The sequence below is a fragment of the Oryx dammah genome, unplaced genomic scaffold (genome assembly GCF_014754425.2).
Source record: "Oryx dammah isolate SB20612 unplaced genomic scaffold, SCBI_Odam_1.1 HiC_scaffold_26, whole genome shotgun sequence".
Lineage (NCBI taxonomy): Eukaryota > Metazoa > Chordata > Mammalia > Artiodactyla > Bovidae > Oryx > Oryx dammah.
This window is the reverse complement of record NW_024070210.1, coordinates 17,833,939-17,853,394: the sequence shown is the minus strand read 5'-3', so window position 1 is coordinate 17,853,394 and position 19,456 is coordinate 17,833,939. Positions and strand designations below refer to the sequence as shown.

General features: G+C 41.3%; 3 protein-coding genes across 6 annotated transcripts in view; 1 reads left to right on the top strand and 2 right to left on the bottom strand.

Annotated features, from left to right (window-relative positions):
- Positions 1–9,411, top strand: part of DNAL1 (dynein axonemal light chain 1) — a 37,488-nt gene extending 28,077 nt beyond the window's left edge. For both annotated transcript variants that reach the window (XM_040227540.1, XM_040227541.1), the window contains exons 6-8: positions 1,500–1,626; positions 2,482–2,622; positions 5,398–9,411. In XM_040227540.1, coding sequence (XP_040083474.1) covers positions 1,500–1,626; positions 2,482–2,622; positions 5,398–5,438 — 309 coding nt within the window. In that variant the 3' untranslated portion in view covers positions 5,439–9,411. The remainder of the gene's footprint in view (positions 1–1,499; positions 1,627–2,481; positions 2,623–5,397) is intronic.
- Positions 5,345–16,311, bottom strand: PNMA1 (PNMA family member 1). 2 transcript variants are annotated; one of them, XR_005718818.1, is made up of 2 exons: positions 12,763–16,311; positions 5,345–5,356 (listed from the first exon to the last, which is right to left on the bottom strand). XR_005718818.1 is itself a non-coding variant. In XM_040227538.1 (1 exon), exon 1 carries the CDS (start codon positions 14,141–14,143, stop codon positions 13,082–13,084), a length of 1,062 nt encoding a protein of 353 aa, XP_040083472.1. In that variant the 5' UTR covers positions 14,144–16,311; the 3' UTR covers positions 12,279–13,081. The 2 variants fall into 2 exon arrangements, 1 of the variants encoding a protein (XP_040083472.1); XM_040227538.1 differs by lacking the exon at positions 5,345–5,356 and having other exon boundaries at positions 12,279–16,311.
- MIDEAS (mitotic deacetylase associated SANT domain protein) overlaps positions 15,710–19,456 on the bottom strand; it is a 68,427-nt gene continuing 64,680 nt past the window's right edge. For both annotated transcript variants that reach the window (XM_040227536.1, XM_040227537.1), the window contains exon 13: positions 15,710–19,161. In XM_040227536.1, coding sequence (XP_040083470.1) covers positions 18,984–19,161 — 178 coding nt within the window. In that variant the 3' untranslated portion in view covers positions 15,710–18,983. The remainder of the gene's footprint in view (positions 19,162–19,456) is intronic.

Genomic DNA, 19,456 nt, shown 5'->3' with positions numbered 1-19,456 from the left:
GGAGGCTGGTTAAATCACGAAGTTCTAATATAAACTAATTTAGTTCTAATAACGTGCTGGAGTGGACTGATTTAAAAGTTTTACTTTGAAAACTGTTGTTTCTTCTACTTAGAAAGTTGAAATTAAGATAAACTGTGGGCCTTGGGATGACACACACAACTAACTCAGGCCACTCCATTCTCAGCTTTTCCCCTTGGTTCCATCTGTATGGAAAATGCATTAATGATCTTTATCCAGAGTACATTTATTCTCTTATAGTCTTTGAAGTGAAGTACCAGAACATAGACCTGGGCTCTACATTCTAGACATTACCATGCAGATGTAGGTAAATTCTTTTGGGTTAAGAGGGGATTGAGGGAGTACCTTGGCAGTCCAATGGTTAAGACTCCACTCTGTCACTGCAGAGTGCACAGGTTCACTCCCTGGTTAGGAAAGTAACATCTTGCATGCTCAGCCAAAAGGGAAAAAAAAAAAGAGGACCTTGAACACTGAACTGATTCTGCCTAGTAATTTTTGTTTTTTAAGGAACAAATGATCATTACATTTTGTCTTTTGTATATGAAAGAAAAGGCTTTGTGCTACCATTGATTGTATCTAGCATTTAAGAGTCAGTATGATATAATCTTTATATTGTAATGATGGGTTTTGAGTTTTATACATCAGAAAAAAGAAGATGAATTGATGGAGAGGTAGCAGGATGGATAAATAGACAGATATGTGATAGGAAAAGATAGTAAAATGTTACAGTAGAAACTGGGTAGTGGATATATGGATATTTACGATAATATTCTTTCAACTTTTTTATGTTTGAAAGTCTTCATAACAAATATTGGGAAAAAAAAAAACACCCTGAAATTTAGACCTTTTTTTTCTTTTCTTTTCTTTTTTTGCTGTACTCTGTGACATGTGAGATCTTAGTCTCGTATGCTGCACCCTCTGCCTTAAGGCACAGAGTCATAACCGCTGGGCCACCAGGGAAGTCTCCTAGGTCTACTATCTAATAGCACTGTTGGGCATTTCCTGGGCGTCCAGTGGTGAGAACTCTGAGCTTTCACTGCTGTGGGCCCAAGTTCTATCCCTGGTTGGAGAACCAAGATCCCATAAGCTGCGTGGTGTGGTCAAAACCAAAATAGCATTGTGATCTTAGAAAAAACCCTTAATCTATGTTAGAAATTAAATAACATGATTTTCCTTTTTTAAATAAGGATCAAATAATACCATGTATAGGGAAATAATTTGAAAAATATACTGTTCAATAAAAGTGATAAAATAGTACTATTATTCCTCCTCTTAATGATTTCAGTAGCTATTCTTAGTTCAGATTAGTTTGAAGAAAGGAAGAAAATGTTCTACATGGTTTTCTTAATGAAAAAAACCCCCATACAGCCTTCAGCTCTCTTGCCAGTGGACAGGAGGGTTTCAGTTCTCTCTGAAGGCCATTGTCTTTATATTTTTATATTTTAAAAAAAAGCATGTAAATCAAATGCTTTCTATTGCAGGAAGCAGTAGGGGACACACTAGAAGAACTGTGGATCTCCTACAATTTTATTGAGAAGTTGAAAGGGATCCATGTAATGAAGAAACTGAAGATTCTCTACATGTCTAATAACCTGGTGAAAGACTGGGGTGAGGCTGGCTCTTTGCTAATCTTCTACCTCATGTTTATAGAAAATAACCCAGTAGGGAACAAGATACAATTGAGGACATTTCTTTCTCAGCACAGAGGGAAATAGCTATATGAGTTCCTATATTTCATCTAAACATTTGACATTTACATTTAAATGGTTACTTAGAAATGATTGTAAGGTCCTAGTCCTATTAATCATGGAAAAAAGTTTCAATTATTGTCCAAAGGCTAAAAGGAATAAGTTTAATAATTCTTAGGTGGAAGACTTATTTAACATGTAATTGCTTTTCTTTTTTGTTGTACACCATCCACTTAGCATTTTTAAAGTCCTGCTGTGTGCCTTGAACCATGCCAAGCTCTTGAGATATATAGTTGAATAGGACACTATCCCTGCCCTCAAGGAGTTCACAGCTTAGTGGGCAAGATTAGTTTATGAGTTATTAATTCGGAAACTGTGTGATACATTCTACAGTAGAGGTTTGAATGTACTTAAGGCTTTAAGTATTCAGAGATGAAGGGATGGGCAGAGACAAAGGCAGTTTAATTTAGCTGATACTGATGCATACAGTATAGAGAAGACCTATCACTTGAGGTTGATTTGTTGATTCTGAACCTCATTTCTTCTCTGTATCCCATCCTTAGGCTAACACAAAGGTAGAAGAGGTATGTCACCCTTTCTATAATGTCTTCAGAGAATGGCTTCCTATGGTATAATTTCCCCTACTTCCTTCAAAACTTAACAAGTTGTTCTGAATAGTCACAAACTGAGAGCTAGTGGTATTGGAATTCAACCCCTAAAATCATAATGGTAAAACTTGCCATTTTAATATGTAATATATTCTTTGTACTTGTAGCTGAATTTGTGAAGCTGGCAGAACTGCCATGCCTAGAAGACCTGGTGTTTGTAGGCAATCCCCTGGAAGAGAAACATTCTGCTGAAGGGAACTGGGTTGAAGAGGCAACCAAGAGAGTGCCCAAACTGAAAAAGCTAGATGGTGAGTGACTGTGGGCCAGCTTGGAAATATTTTCTGGGTATAAGAATTGAATTTGTAGCATGGAATCATGAAAAGCAGCAAAACTAAAGAAAATCATAGGTTATCTCTCTTCTCCAAGACCATTTCTGTCCATAGGAAATTTTAAGGTCCCAGTTTGGGCCGGAGTGAGATGAAAAACTTCTAGGATCTTCCCTAAACCAAAAGCTTATGAGAAATCTGGGTTTATTCTCAAGTCCCGAAGATATATTGCAAAATAATTAGACATAAATGGTAAACAGTTGCTTTTTCACAATTGGATCAAAACAGTAGTGTTTTCTCTCCTTCTCCTCCCTAATTTTAGTTTCCCAATACCTAAAATTGGAGAAGGAAATGGCAACCCACTCCAGTATTCTTGCCTGGAAATTTCCATGGACAGAGGAGCCTGGCAGGCTACAGTCCATGGGGTCACAAAGAGTTGGACACAACTGAGCAACTAAGCACACACACTCAATACCTAAGATAGGTGACAATGTCAAGAAAAATCCTTGACTAACTGGGTTCAAGTCCCAGTTCCACCACTTATTAGCTTTTTTGTCATGGGTTCAAGTCCCAGTTCTACCGCTTTTTTTGTCATTTTGCTGATTAATAATTCACCTTACCAAACTTTCTTCTTTTGTCATCTAAAAACTAGAAATGATAAAAGTCACAGACCTCTCTGGGTCATTCCTCCTGCCAGTGGTTGCTATCAGGAAGCCATTCATGCAGTATGTTCCCTTTTTTCCCTCTGGTTACTTATCAAAGGGTAAAATAACAAAAACTGTAGACTGCCTCTTGTGGGAGGTATAGGAATAAACACGAAGAGGCAAACAGGTTTCTTAGATACTGGTGATGTTCTATTTCTTAAATTGGATGATGGGTATATAAAAATTGGTTGTTATTCTTTAAATTATTTATATTGTACCTATATGAAGGAATGTTCATAATTTAAAATAAAATAGCAGAAAAGAGAGGGTATATTAGAGTCTTGGACTTTGGCCTTTTTATGTTCAACTTTGGTTGGATTCCAAAACTATTTGAAATTATTTGTCTTCCTTTCTGATTGTGCACAGAAAGTGAATCCCTTCCATTAAGAATAGAAAAAAATCTCTTATGTAGACCCTGAATAGACCATGCCACATTTAGCCTTTTGGACCAAGTATTGCCTTCAGGCCAGTATGAAGAGCCCCTGGAAGAATGACCTTGGTCTACCTTAAACCAGTGAGATAGAACATACATGGCCATGGCTGCTAACAAGCCTATTTTTGCTCCTCTTCAGTTGCTTGTAAGAAAAACTGAGAGATGTTAAAGAGCTAAAATGAAAAAGACAGACTATACCAAATGTTAGTAGAAAATGGAGAAACTAGAACTCTCATAACCTGCTGGATGGCAGCATAACTTGGTATAACTTTGGAAAACTAGCATTATCTACAAAAGCACTACATACACACCCCTTATGACCCAGCAAATTTTCTCCTACTTACCTACCCAAAAGAAAAGTGTGGATGTTTACCAAAAGGCATGTATGACAATGCTTATAGCACCACTATTTTAATAACTGTAAAGTGGAAAAACCCAAATGCCCACCAATAATTGATAAATAAATTATGACATATTCGTACAATGGAACATTAAACAATGAGAATGAATGAACTATAATTTCACACAATGTACATGAATGATACAAACATTGTTGAGCAAAAGAAGCCAAACACAGAGTGTATGTAATATCATTCTAGTCATACCAATTTCAAAATCAGGCAAAATAATATATGGTGTTAGACGTTAGGATAGAATATACCTTTTGTTGGAGGATAATGACTAGGAGGGAGCTTGAGGAAGTTTGGGGGTTTCTGATAATGTTCTCTTCCTAATCTGGGTGCTGGTTACCAGATATGTCCATTTTGGGTACATTTATCAATCTGCATACTTACAATTTGTATACTTTGTATGTGTATTTCAACAAGACATTCACTAGCCCCCATAAACAGATGCTGTGGGAAGTACAGAGAGGTAAAACTGCTCATTGCCATAAAGAAGAATCACACAGGAAGAAGCACTGGAGTTGGTTAATTAAAGCTAGGGCTTAGATGGGAGGCGTGTTGGGAAGGCCATTCCAAAATGGAGGAACTTTGTTAACCAAGAGTCCAGAGGTGTAGTGGTTTGCAAGATAAGTTTGGGAGACAGTTGAGTTGATCAGTTTATCTGGAGTGGAGGGTGACTTATTGAAGAGGTAAGACAGAATAGTTGACTAAGGTCAAATTATGGGCATGCTTCAAATGCCAGAGCTCAGAAATGGGGTTGCCCAGTGAGAGCTGAAGATGTATTTTGTTTTCTGTTCCTTGGTTCTTTTAATTTTTTTCCAATTTATCCTCAGTGTTTAATATCTGGGGGAGTAACATGGAAATTCAGATTCTGGCAATACTGGGATTGCATATTTTATTGTGAAAAATGAGTATTTCTATGTGTTTAATGTACAGACTATTTCTTGTGTACAGGGCCTTATTTTTCTGCCTGGTACCTGTAGGTGTTTTTATTTGCAGCTCTTCATTTGGGAAGCTGAATATATATAATTACCTAATCAGCTTGGAAATTCTTCTTAGAGGTTTTTTAGATAACTTGAAATTTAAAAGATTATTTTGTGATATCATTTTATTATGGCACACTTCACAGCATTCTCAGGTTTACAGAAAAATATTTCCATTTAGAATTTCACAATCTCTTGAGAATGACCAGAATTAATTTTCTTTTTCATTCTAGGTACCCCAGTAATTAAAGAAGATGAGGAAGAAGATAACTAACACTACATTTTCCACTTTGTGTTAACTTATTTAAGTGTCATAAGAATAGATAAGTTTTGTATAGTTGTTTATTTTAAAGATTCTGTGTGGGGCAAATGGTTCTTAAAACAAACCTCTCATTCCTATCTTTTATTCTCTTAAACCTATTCAGTATCTCTCCCCCACAACTACACTAACCTTATATATTCTAGTTCTCTTTTTAGAAACTACACATTTTCAATTTTTGTCTTCAGTCCCAGTTACATACTGTGTGGCCCCATTTACTGAAACCTTTATAGACCAGTCATTTTTAATAACAAAAGAAATGTGTTGCTTTATTCAGTTTGTTTAGATTTGTTTTAGGCCAGACATCTAAATATATATACTTAACTATTGAATCTGTAGGCCATCTTTCCTGAAGGTCCATCTCTTTATGACTCAGAAGCACAAATATGTCATGCCTTTGGTTCGGGAAGAGTTCCTCTTAGAATTACAGCAGCAGCCCTAGAATCAAGACACCAAAGTCGAATTGGAAAAGTTAGGGTGAAAAAAAGGAGAAATTAGTACCTGGAGGCCTTATAAGCCCATGTTGTGTTTACTTATCTTTTGCTCCACAAGTGTGTGCATTGTCCACTGGAATTTACGTTATGTTGACCTGCATGTCCACTCAAGTCCTGTACACAATCAGCCAGTTGTTCTGTGATCCTGGTCAGTGGTTAAAATGACTGTCATGATCACTCCTTTGACCAATACTTTGGTCTTACTACACATGTGGACCTGATCTTAGGCACACTTTTTTGGTTTATAGTTCCTTATTTGTTAGATAAGGAAATGTATATACGCAGTAGTTATATTTGAATTCTAGCTTAAATGTTGGCCATTCATATTTTTTTAAATTTGCCCTAATAACTTCAGTCTGTTGACCATCACATTGAAAGAAGTAATTGTTGTAAAGGTAAAGAACTTAAAAGACTGGATTTGGTATCTTTCAATAAGTCAAATTTAGTATTTCAAAGTATATTTTTAGAAATGTTTAAGTTAAACAGCTCTAAAAATAAATTATGTAAATGGTTGTGGAAGGAAAAGATGTTTCATTATGGAATCCCAGGCAAATGGCAATATTTTAAAGGATTGCCTCTTCTGTGAAGGATACTAGGTGATTTAACCTCAGAGCTGCAAAGCAATAGCTGGATGCAGAGTTTAGAATTTATCATACAAGAAAAAATTGTTTTTGGAAAATGCAAGATATGGTAGTCAGTAATCCAGATGAAGTCCATAGTAGGCTGTGACTGAGTCACTGATAGATTGCAAAAAAGAAGTCGAGGCCCTCTGCCAAATTGTGCCTAAAGTCCCTCAACCAGAGACTATTAATGGTTGCTATTAATATTTCCCCATTTACTTGTGTAAAACCAGTCAAAGAAACAAAAGTAGTCCTGGCTTTCAGAAGTTTTCAGCTATTTTAGTAGGAACTACATGATTTCTCTGAATCACTCTGATCAAAAGGGACCACTGCTTTGACAATCAATTCTAAATAAAAGTCTGGTACTTTTTTAGCTTCTTTATGATCTTCCTTAGTTTGATAGGAAGAAGTCTTTGCTCTGACTGGCTTATACATTCAGAGCCTTTGAGTATTTTTTTCCGAATCATAGGCAATGAGAATTACCCTTGGTGATATTTAAGGTCCATAAACTAAGAGGGAAGACTATCTTCTTTTCTTGTACTTTGCACTTCATCTAGTAGGTAAGTTTGAAGCCATATTGCTGTGCATGGATATATTTTCAAAAGTTACGCTGGAAGTGAATATAATAGGGAATGAATGAATGACTTCATATTGAATTTATTTATAAAATGGGTTACACTGTTGATGATTGATTTTTTGAATTCTGTAGTATAGAAAGTAATTTTCTGTTTCTCCTTTTTTTAAAAAAAGTTTAATTGGAGGATAATTGCTTTATCTCCTTGTTTCTTAATGTCTTTTAATCACTGGTAGTTCTCAGAGAAGTGTAAGGTGCTTTTTCTGTGTTAATTTCACACACAATTTATAATTCAGTTTCACTCAACAAATATGCACAAATGACTTCTGTGCATCCTTTTCTTAGAATTAGAGTGAGAATTCATGTCATTAGAAAATGAAAGATAAGGTATATGAAGAAGTTCAGAATATTCTTTCAACTAATTCTTTATGTCATCCTTTACTGCTGCAAATTTAGCTGATAGTAAATGCCTTTGGTTTATGCTTCTAGGATTAGATATTTGACCTACTTGAAATGGATTCTGTGCTCCTTGTTTAAAGCATAATGCCATTTTAGTGGATCATTCAATTTCTTCTATTTCTGTAGTGATGGGATTAGTGAAAGTGAAAAGTGAAGGTCACTCGGTTGTGTCTGACTCTTTGTGATCCTGTGGACTGTAGCCTGCCAGGCTCCTCTGTCCCTGGAATTTTCCAGGCCAGAATACTGAAGTGGGTAGCTGTTCCCTTCTCCAGGGGATCTTCCTGACCCAGGGATTGAACCAGGGTCTCCTGCCTTGCAGGCAGATTCTTTACCAGCTGAGCTACCAGGGAATCAGTACAATATTTTAATTTTTCACAGGAAATTTTATTATAGCCTACCGAGGAATTCAGCTTCCCTATGTTCCCTAACTCTAAGCTTATATTGTATTACCTAGTCAGGTTTTGAAAGATTTTTGTGTTCTTTGTAAATAGGAGTGTGTTCCTTTAAACCAGAGTTTCTCAACCTGGCACTATTAATATTTTATGCTGGATAGTGTTGCAAGGTACGGCTGGCTGTTCCTTGTAGTATGGGATGTTTAGCAGCATCTCTGGCTTTTACACACTAGAAGCCAGTAGAACACTCTCCCAAGTTGTGACAACCAAAAGTGTCTCTAGACATCGCCATCTGTCCTCTGGGGCATAAGGGTGGGAACAGATTCACCCCTGGTTAAGAACCAGTGCTTTGTAGCAACATTCCTTTTTCCAAGGTCCATTTATTTTCATTCTGTAGTCATATGCTACCTGAGTTGTTTCAGAGAAGGTGATGTATTTGATAATCATGGATAGAAGGAAATGGTCACTGGTGTTTCCCTTGTAATGCTGTTTTTAATAATTTTCATGTAACATTAGAAACTCAGGGCTGGAAGGCTCAACTTATGTTTTTCAGCAGGGTCTCTACTTTTATTGTTTAGCATTCTTACTTATCTTAGGACAATAAGTGTTAACCTACCTCTCCTTACTATCAACAGAATCCAACTTTATAAAAGATTTTGCTGTCTCTGAAGTTTAACATTTTGAGTATACTTTAGAAAATGGATCATCATTCTTTAGGTGTTCATTCTTTATTCATTGTCCAATAATGCACAAATTTTGTAGACTGTAGCAGTCATTAAATACAGAAAAATATTGTATGAAATTTGGTAATTATATATGAAAGTAGCTGGCATAGACACTGATTTTGCATGTGATCAGAAGAATGTCTGGTCATAATTGGCCAGTAACTTGGTATGGTTACTGGATCTATTCCACAAATAGAGGTGGTATAAGACGTGTTAATGTGGTTCCTGTATAGAAAGAGAAATTTTGACTTGAATAGATGCTTCTAATACCTCTTACCAGTTGGCCTCAAGTAGAATGAGGAGGAGTCAGAAATGAATCTTAACAGTTAACTTATCCTCAGAGTTGGTGATGTGTAAGTTGAGTTGAAGGTAGTTGTCTATGGGACCCAGAATCTTCCAGCTGGATTTTTCTTAGGACTAAATGGAAAACGCATAGGGCCTGGAAAGGTTGGATTAAGTGACTAACTTAAAAACTGGAGGGAAGTGTCAAAGCATCGATCATGAGTAGTCTGACTGTCTAAACTGCAATCTGATTGTCTGTTCACAAAGACCTTACATTGTAAATATTGGCAAAGGGAGAAAAATAACTGTTAAATTGGAAGTTATCCTTTAGCAGAAATCAGTTCCTTTGGCATGCATTTTATTTATTTGGCCTGCTTAATATGTCTGTAAATAACTGAATATAAAACAAATTCAGTGCAGCAGAGTTGGTGCTTCTGACACAGCTAACTTGACAATATTCCTTTATCTTCACTTTAGCATGAGTGTTTTTAACTATAAAGTAAGTGCAATAAAAAAAAAATTAAGGGTATGTTTTTTTAAAAAAAATCACTGAACTTTTAGAAATCCCTCATTTACATCTCCATTCCTGCCTTATTATCAACCAGCGACTACAAAGGGAGAAAATAAACAAGTAGACTGAGTCTTACCTTTTTCTAACCTATGATAAATTTTCACTTGACTTTTGGAGGAGTCATAACTGGATTCTAGTTAATTTCCCATATTGGGCCGGTTAGAAGGAACCAGCCAACCAAATTATGATCTAGCAAATTTAACGAGGTGGGGGAGAGGAAGCTATTTTACAGTAGATTTGCACTTTAAAATGAACTGGATGTTGGTGAAAAGTACTCTTAAAGGGCAGATGGGTAAGTACCCAGCCTGCATGTGGATATTAGAGAATTAAAGTTCATCCTGGCTTGTTCTGAGCCCACCGGAGTTCTGTGTCAGCATAATCAGAGTCAGGATTTCCTTATTTCCCTAGTTGGTATCATCTTCCATGTCTGCTACATGAAGTCATCCCTCTGGGGGACTTATTAAGTAGAATTCTACTACTCAGAATGGAAACTTTGTGAGTTATCTTTCCTACATCTAGATTTAAAAAATTAATTTAATGTTGGCTAGATTAAGTTGTGGCTAATGTTACAATGGTAGGATGTTCTTTGCTTTTTTGATCAGCAGGGTACCTGCCTCTGAGGTGCTATTGCCTGGAGGGATCAATATCAAAAGACCAGTGAGTTGGTAGCTGTAGAGAATATACATAGAGGCAGCTCCTTCTCCCAGGGTGTCAGTCATGGTCACGAGCATCATTCCAGAATCTTTGGCTTCTAGAACTAACTCCATTCTGAAGAACATTTTAACATGTATTAATACTTTGGTAATAATCTTTTATATGCAGGAATTTTGTAGCATGACTTTATGACTAAACTTATTGTGTTAAATTATTTAGAAATGTTGAGTTTCTGAATGTTATTTTGTGAGACTTGTTTTAAAACAATAAATTGTGTTATTTTATAAAAAATCTATTTGTATCTTTTTTGGTTACTGTACTTTCATGCATTGGAGAAGGAAATAGCAACCCACTCCAGTATTCTTGCCTGGAGAATTCCAGGGATGGGGGAGCCTAGTAGGCTGCCGTCTATGGGGTCACACAGAGTTGGACACGACTGAAGTGACTTAGCAGTAGCAGTACATTAGTTTTAACTAATATAGAGCAATTATGTGAACTCTTAATGATATTCAGTTCCAAAGAAATTCAGTCTTTGGATAACATTCCACACAGCTTGTGTGTGAGTGAGAGGGAGAAAAAGAAGGGGGGATTGACTCATTTCTTTGTGCTAAAATTATTTTTCAGTAGTTTACTACCAATGATAATCTGTGCTGTCAAATGTAACTCTGGTCACAGAATGGGACTGTAGTGCAGTTTCTGCTGCTTTATTCCACAGTTCTTTGGTTATGAGGATATGTTTCTTGCTGTTGTCCTCCTTTATAAAGCAGATTTTGAGCCTATAAAGAGAAAACCTTAATTCAGATCATAAATAACATGTTATTTTCAGTTCATTGTTGTCTAGAATAAAGGGTGAACATCTAGAATTCTGACATTGTTTTCTGCCATATATATGTATTGCATTAGTATGTTGTATGTATATGTCGATATATGCAATTATTATATATAGTGAGAGAATCCTAAGTGATGACCTTCCCTCCTAAAATGCAATCAACTCTGCAGCCATAAAAAGATATGGTGTATCCCTATATACGGATAAAGTATGTCCATATTGGGTAAAAAACATGAAGAACCTATTACTTCTTTTTGTTACGTGTATATGTGTATGGTGGGAAGAGGGAGTATGTTTATGATGGCGTGTTGGTGAGGTGGGAGTGAGTGTGTTAAGACAGTGTGAGAGGTGAGGAAAGTGTGTACCAGTGACAAGCTTGTGGGAGTGGAGGAGGAAGTTATGAGTGGGGAAGAGGGGGAATGCAGACATGCTTGTGGAGGTAAGTTAAGGTCTGCAAATGTGTTGTGGGGGTCAAAGATGTGATGTGTGTGTTGAGAGAAGAAAGGAAGATGGAGGAACAGACATGGTAAGTGAGGACATGAATTGAGTGTACAGAAAAATATACCATATACCAATTATCAGCCTTTATAAATAAGTTTACCTTGTGATCGTTACACAGACCAGCTATAAATTTAAAGCCTTCAGTGGGAAAACTCCACTGAACTCTTATGTTCATTAAATTCTAGTAAAAATTTCAAAAGATGGACAACTTCAGTCACTGCATCTCTGGAACCAAATAAACATGTTTTAAGTCTTTTTATATCCTCTTGATATAAGTGACTGCTGTGATACTGAACCATCAATTTTATACAAGTATGATGAGTTATTATTCCTGCCTGCAGTGAAACATTTTTAGTGGAAAAAAGATTTAAAAGGGTGGGGGGTGTGGGGGGGTGTGGGGAAGCATTGCTAGATAACCTCCTAAACTCCATTTCAGGATTTTCTAACATTTTATAGTAAGTTAATATTTAATTATGTCTATTTTGCCTTCAAACACTTGTCTGGTAGAAAACATGCAAAAATTGAATATATTGAAAGGTACTGAAACTTCAAATTACATAGTATGATATAAAGCTTAAAGTAAAAGAACTGAGGTTTGGGGTTTTTTTCAGTGACATGGCGAAGTCTTCCTAAGAAGATCATAGAGCTTAATTACACTGAAATTTTTCATACATGTCAGAAAAACAAGACAACAGAATTTTAAAAATATTTTTATTAATAAACATGTATTTGATAACTTCAAATTTAGAACACTTAGAACCAGCATGAACAAGGTAAACTCTTCTTCAGTGATAAAGATTTCAAATGGGGGAACAGATACTGAGCTGGTTCATATTAACCTCCCTGTTCTATTTGTATCTTGTTCAGTGAAAACTTGATTTACACAACTCTAAGTGCAGTATTTCTAACACCTCCCTTTGCAGCCTCAGAACACGTCTCAAACTCTAGACGTTTAAAGATGAAAAATGAGAAATTTGCACTGTAAAGTTGAATAATATCTAACTCACATTTCTTTCCATTAATATAAATCAGAAACAATTTACAGTAAACACAGAAACTACTCACAATAGTAGTAATAACAGTTCACATTTTTACTCAACACTTCTTGTGTGAGCCAGGCCATGCACTAAACTTCTGAACATGCAATTTCACATTCAGTTACCTCTGGGAAGTGTCACCAGTTACCTCTGGGAAGTGTCACGAGTTCCCATGGTTTTCACAACTGATGATGATGATGCCATGACAGCTTGCAGCACTAACAATTTGCACTGTCCAAGCCTTTCCCTGGCATTGTGGCTGACACGACTCACTTGTACTGCAGCAGCTCTGGTGCTTGCTTGCAAGCTTTTACCAATGTTAACGTGAATATGCAGGCCTGACTTACCCCAGAAAAACCACGCTAAGTCTTTACCACTAGGTGACATACCTGCAGGACAGCACAGAGACACGAAAAGCAGCTGTGATCTAGATCTGCACTAAAGTCCGTTTTCTCGGAACTCAGAAGTGCCCCTCCAGGCCTAACTGCAAGAGGGCGGCTTCAGCCGCCGCCTCCTCTTCCTTGGCCTCCTCCTCACGGATCTGCACAAGCAACTGGAAGAGGTTAGGGGCCGGCCCTTCCGCAGCCCCAGTCAGCCATAGCTGCCTTCGGATGGCCCCGCTGTGGTTGGCCCCGGCAATGACTTGTTCCAGGCGGGCTTGGTTCACGTTATCTTTATCTATGGCTCCCTTCTCCACCACTTTCTGCAGCAGAGGCTCCAGACGAATGACATAAGCAGATAATTTTTCCCCCGGGTTCTGGTAAGTGTTCAGAAATCTGACCTGCACATCCCTGGAGCTCTCCACGCTTCCAAACACCTGCTCAAGCGCCTTCAGGCATTCGGCGGTGGTAATATCTGGGTTGTTGGTCTTGAGGATGCGGATGACATCAGCGGCAGGGCCTCGAAGACTCTCCATCAACCGCCGCCTCTTTTCTATATCAGACACCTGCCACTCCTCAATGACCTCATTAGCGTGCTCCAGCCAGGGCTCAAATGTCTCCTCCCCAGGCCCCGGGATGTCCCTCCCCGAGAACAACGTCAGCTTCTTGTACCATATGGATTCTATAAGAGGCTTAATAACATTATCCAAAATATAGTTTAGCATCTCTGCTGGCATATCTGGACCTGGGGCCGGACCGGGGTTCTCAAACCCAAGGACACGGGCAACATCTTGCACAGTCCACCCCTCTCGGGCTAGGAAGAGATGCAACCTTTCTAGAAATTCAGCGTCGGAAGTCGGAGGCTTAAAGACTACTTTCCAGACCCCTCCTTTACCCGGCATCTCCCTAGGGATGGCAGCGTAATCCACAGTGCCAGTGAGCTCTAACAAGGCTGCTTTGGCATTCTCTTCCCTCCAGAACATTCTTCCAAGCACTCGATAGTGCACCTGGGGCATCGCAGCCTGGAGGGTCTCTTCGATTTCAGCCTCATCGCAGTTCACCGGGATCCCCCAAACCAGCAGGGCTCTCTGGGAATTCACATCCATCCCTCTGCACCAGTCTTCCAACAGTGTCATCGCCATTTTCCCCAACTATCAAGGGCCCCTAATAGTTGGGTTATCAGGGGGTTAGATAAGTTAAGACTGTGGCTCCCTGTGCTAAGGACTTAGGACGACAGCGGACACTCCCCTGCAATTTGCCCAAGGGAGTCAAGCTTCACGCAATCACAATTAACAAACGACACCAGAGTCCAGCTCTCGTCCTTTCACCAACGTCCGTCCTCCGCGTCCTCGGAGCGAAACTTGGGGGATGCTCAGTCACGCGCCCAACGCCATCTCGTGTTTCCGTTCGGCGTCCGCGGGCCCGGTCCCGCACCTGCAGGCAGGGTGTCGCGTCTCCGCGCAGAGGCCCGGAGGGAAGGCAGGCGGAGAAGGCAGGAGACGCCGCGCTCTGAAGAGGCCGCCGGGGTGTGATCCCGGGGCGTGGCCGCCAGTTCTCCGCAGCCCAGGCGCCGGCCACTCGCTGCTGCCCCTCCTGGCATCAACCCGGCTTCCGCGGTCAGAGCTCGGCCTTCAGGCGCGCGAGGAGCTGCTCCTCTGCAGACTGCGAACTGTGCCGTCCCTGCAGGGGGAGACTGTCCAGAGGTCGCAGCGAGGCCAGCCCAAGAGCGGCTTCTTCGCTGGCGCAGGTAGCGAAAGACAGTAGGATACCCTGAGCACCAGCAGCCGAGGCGCGGGAAGGAGGCGGAAGCGAGGCTAGAGGCGGCGCCGGCGAACGCAGGCCGCAGCGGCTGCGCGTGGGCTGCGGCGCGCTGACTCCGAACAGCCTTGAGAGGCTGCCGGCCTGACTGACCCGCAGCCCAGCTCAGGCGTTACTGCGGCAGAGAGGGGCGGGGCCGGCCGGCGAGTGGCTTTCGCCCCGCCCCCGCAGCCGAAACCTGCGCGAGCGTAGCCAAGGCAACGGCGGTCTGGAAGACTGCAGACCCTGACGCTCCGGCTGCCTGCGGTTGCCATGGTGCCAGCTAAGAGCCCGCGGAGCGTTCTCTGATGGCGCGTTTCCTTTTTCACACTTTCCAGATTTTTTTTTTTCCTTTTTAAACAAAGCACTGTGTTTAAAAGTTTAATATAATTCTGGAGTGCATTGAAGATGATATGAGTCTGTCAAGAAAGACTTAACTCAGGTCGCTCCTTCAACCAGTCCAGTTCAGTTCACTTCAGTCGCTCAGTCATGTCCGACTCTTTGCGACCCCATGGACTGCAGCACGCCAGGTCTCCTGGTCCATCACTAACTCCCAAAGTTTGCTGTTTAAAAACAGATGCAGTACCAGCCGATCGATCGCACTGTGCACCCTCCGGGAACTTCATTCCAATAAGACTAAAACGCTGGAAGTGTGCAGTGTTTTCCTGTCAGACACTGAGTTGAGCCTTTTTCTTCTAAAATTTTGTAAGATCTAGATCTATTAAGTAACCTTTGTAGCCAGGCAAACGCTAGTGTTATTTCCCCTGTCCTGGCATCACTGACAAAGGGCTGATAAAACAGAATGCTTATGGCTCAAAAATTTCAAGTAATTCCTTGCAAGCAAACCAAGCCGATTTACGTCAATCCCAGATGGTGAAAATCTCCCCTAAAGGACACAGCATTCAACTATGAATTTTTAAAACCTTATTTAATAAAAGGTTTAAAGATACAGAAGAACATTCAAAAGTAAATAAGTTACATAGGTACATTACAATCACATCAGCAAGATTTTCTTTAGTGTGTTAATTTTTTTTTTATAAAAAGCACACAAAAAATAAAATCTTCAGTCTGGTCTATCACAACTGTACAGCAAAAGAGGTAATATTTATATATATGTACACTATTTTAATATGTAACAGTCTTTTTAAAAAAGGGTGCCACAGGCAGCAAACACACAGAAGGCAGTGTCTGATTTTTTTTCAAAATAAAAGGAATATACTTATTTATATGCTATTAAAATATTTGTACAATAATTACAGACTGTCAAGGCTGTTCCTGTGCTCTGTCCCCTCCAACAAGGCCTTCGACTGAGAGACAAATGAGGAAAAGGTGAAACAGCTGCAAATTGTTAGAGGCAAATATTAACACAGCAAAAATATGGGGAGGACATACAATTGTTTTATAAAAATATGCATACTTCCTGTAAACCTAAGAAGTTAGGCTTGCCAGTCTGGTAATAAATACCATCCAAGAAAAGTGAGCCTCAATAAAAACATTTAAATAGCTGAGGCTTGAATATGTGTTGTATTCCTCCTTCATCTTAACATCTGGCACGTGAGAAGAGGTTAGGTCACTGAGGCAGTTAAATATATGGGATCCCTTTAGACATAAGCAGCACACGACCTCTGTGCCAGGGTGGAAGTGGGCAGCAGAAAGGATGGGTGTGTACCTTAGCTGTGAGGGGGGCGGCTGAAGGCATGGAGGACAGTGCTGAAGCACTGTCTCCGTGGGTGGGTAAGAGACCTCAGAGATGGTCTGGAACACAGGCACTAGGTTCGTTTCATGCCCTTAGCTGAGTGTAGATGGAGGCTGAGAGATGGATATGTGAGATGGTGTGGGGAGAACCTTATAAAGCTGAAGGTGTTTATCATTTAACTTCTTAAAGCAAAGAGTTTTGAGTAGAAGAAAAATAATACAAGCCGAACGTGTTCACAGGGAGAAAGCACCATAAAGGATATACCTATGCCAGCTTCTGTGGCTGCACCTACTTTATGGCAGGTCACGTGCCACAACTGCATCTGTTCGCTAAACATTTCACCTTTTACACTGCATTCTATATATAAATTCATTCTGGAACATAAACCCTTCTAAAATACGATGTTGGGTGGGGTTAATACAGAGAGGTACCATCTTGGTTTTCTCCATCTATATTCACCTGCTCTTGTCTCTGTGAGCTTAGAAGAGGAAAATCACTCTAGACAAAGGAGGTTTCTGTTACCACATGTCCAAAAAGTGGCCTGAAACTAAATGCGGTTTAAATAGAAAAAAAACCTTGGGGAACATAAGTAGCACTTTGGGGCAAAGCTGCGAAGGCACTCATATTACACATGTGATTTAGAAAAGAGCCTAAATTTTCTACCTTCCTGTTTTGGGAGGATATAGGAGATTTTTGCAATCTTGGGCTATTGAGCGTGTAGAAACCTATGGAAGAAACTCACTGGGAAGTTAGAGGTCTAGGTAGTCATCAAGAGTTGAGGAAGAATTTTGTTACTCCCAGAGCTGGGCTCCTGTATAACCGTATTAATATAGAAATGAATGCAAAAAAAAAAAAAAAAAAAAAACCCAAAACCTGATAGTGCATAGTTTAGAACAAGACTCCCCACTCCCAGCTACCAATATGATGCCTTTAGGCTACCTCAGAATAGCAGAATGAATACTTTTTGGCTCCTTCCTAACATGTAGACCTGTCATATACTTGCATTCACTTGGAACTTCTTTTTACACAACTAAAGTTGAATAGAAAGATCAGAGGAATAACTCAGCCCTCCTATGGGGCTGGCAAGTGAAGGGGCCTCCTGAATTTTCTAGCCCTTTCACTTCAGTGACTCCATGCCAAATATGGCTTATTCAAGCCAGAAACAAAACCAGAATTCTGGCTTCCAGCCAATCCCTCAGGCAACTTGAATGTTCAGCAGGGAGAAGAGGTAGCAATAGGAACTGCATTTGATCTCCCTTCACCCTGCTAGTCTGTGGTTTGGTGACACCTTCCACCTGCTTTCAGTGCTACTATCATTCCTATTGGCAAAACTTCCAGAGCAACGGGGCAAGGGAAATAGGGTCTTGGAAATACGAGGTTGGGGGAGGGGGAGGGGGTGCCAAGAAGGTGCCTTGTTTTGGGATAAATGCACTTGGGCCTCTAGAAAGAAGGAAGCCCCTGGTCCCTGAGAGGATGTTAAAAATTAAATATTAAGAATAAATAAATAGCTCCCAAATGACACAAGTCAAGGAATGAAGGCTCCTGTCCAATCTGGCAAGGAGACCTCCCCCTCCCAGGGAAGGATCCAGAAATCCCCAGCATGCACAACTGAGGGCTGAGCGGTGGATATCAGCTAGACCAGGTAGGGTGGGGTTAAGGTGGCAGCTGCCAAGGGCAGGACAAAGGCAAGCAGGGAACTTGCACCAAGGAGGAGCAGGCTGGGCTTAGGCTAAGCTCCCTTAGCAGCCTCCAGGGCCTAAAGGTATTTGGCAAAACGGTGGGAAACCAGAAAAGCCAAGGCCTGTCAGAAGCTCCCTAAGGCCTAGCCCTAGAGCAACTCTGAAAATTCCATCCTGTGCAGAGTCCCTTCCCTTCAGCAGGCTGAGAGCATGCAAGGAGCACTGGCTCCTTCCCCGAACATCAGAGAAAACCTTCCCGTCCCGGCAGGCTGACAGGAATGGGTACCAGTCCTGGTCTCTCTCCCTGCCGCCCGCCCCATTCTGGCAGCCTCCCTCCTGGGGAAGAGGTGGCCTCTCTAAGGACAGTTACCGGAGCAGCCAGGCTGAGCTCCCTCTCGGAGACAGCCACCACACTCCTTCCCAGGGAATCGCTCTTTCTGGGACTTCGGGCGGGCAGGGCCTGGGCAGGTCCCCTGGGGCAGGGGAGATGAATGCTGCCGAGGGGGCGCACTTGTGCTTTGCTCTCCATGGTGACCGACGGGAGCAGGGGGAACAAAGACGGAGCTGCGTGGTGAGATTGTGGCGCTGGGGCCCCTGGGGAGGCCCAGCAAGCAGGGACTCTCCTAGTTCCTGGAAAGCGGGGAGGAAAACTTCCGACAGACCAAATGCAAGAGAACTGGATCCTACAGCCCTTTACACTGCTCCTGGGGCCTTTATAAATAAAAAGGGCCGTTTATTGAATTGTCGTATTCGTTTTGCAGAGACAAGTCCACGCGATCTCTCCCTCCGCAGGCTCGGGAGCTCCAGGCGTCAGCCTCTCTCGCCTGCACCGCTCTCCTCCCGCAGGGCCGGCTGGTGCGGGGAGGCGGCCGCAGTGGCTGCAGCGGCCGCGGCCTCTTTCTCCTTCAGCCTCAGGGCAGCTGCCTTCTTCTCCTGCTCCGCGTGGCTCTTCATGTGGGCGCTGCGACTCTTCACCTTGAAAAACACCCTGTAGCCGAACAGGAGGGGCTCCAGTCAGAGGTCTGTCTACCCGCTCTGGGACCATTGGGCTAGAGCACTTGCACGTGTCTGCGTGTGTGTGTGTGTGTGTGTGTGTGTCTGTCTGTCTGTCTGTCTGTCTGTCTGTCTGCGTCTGCAGTCGGGGCTCCCTGACCCTTCTGGCTTGCCAGGAGCCAAGTGGCCTAGCCCCACCTTCCAACAAAGAGACCGACTGGCTCCCAATTCAGTGCCATCATTCCTCTTCTAAAAGCTGCCAAGGGACGTCACTGCCCTGGAAACCCCCT

What these genes read in the sequence shown, in the direction of transcription:
- PNMA1 (XM_040227538.1), bottom strand. Translation starts at nt 14,143, where the DNA reads ATGGCGATGACACTGTTGGAAGACTGGTGCAGAGGGATGGATGTGAAT.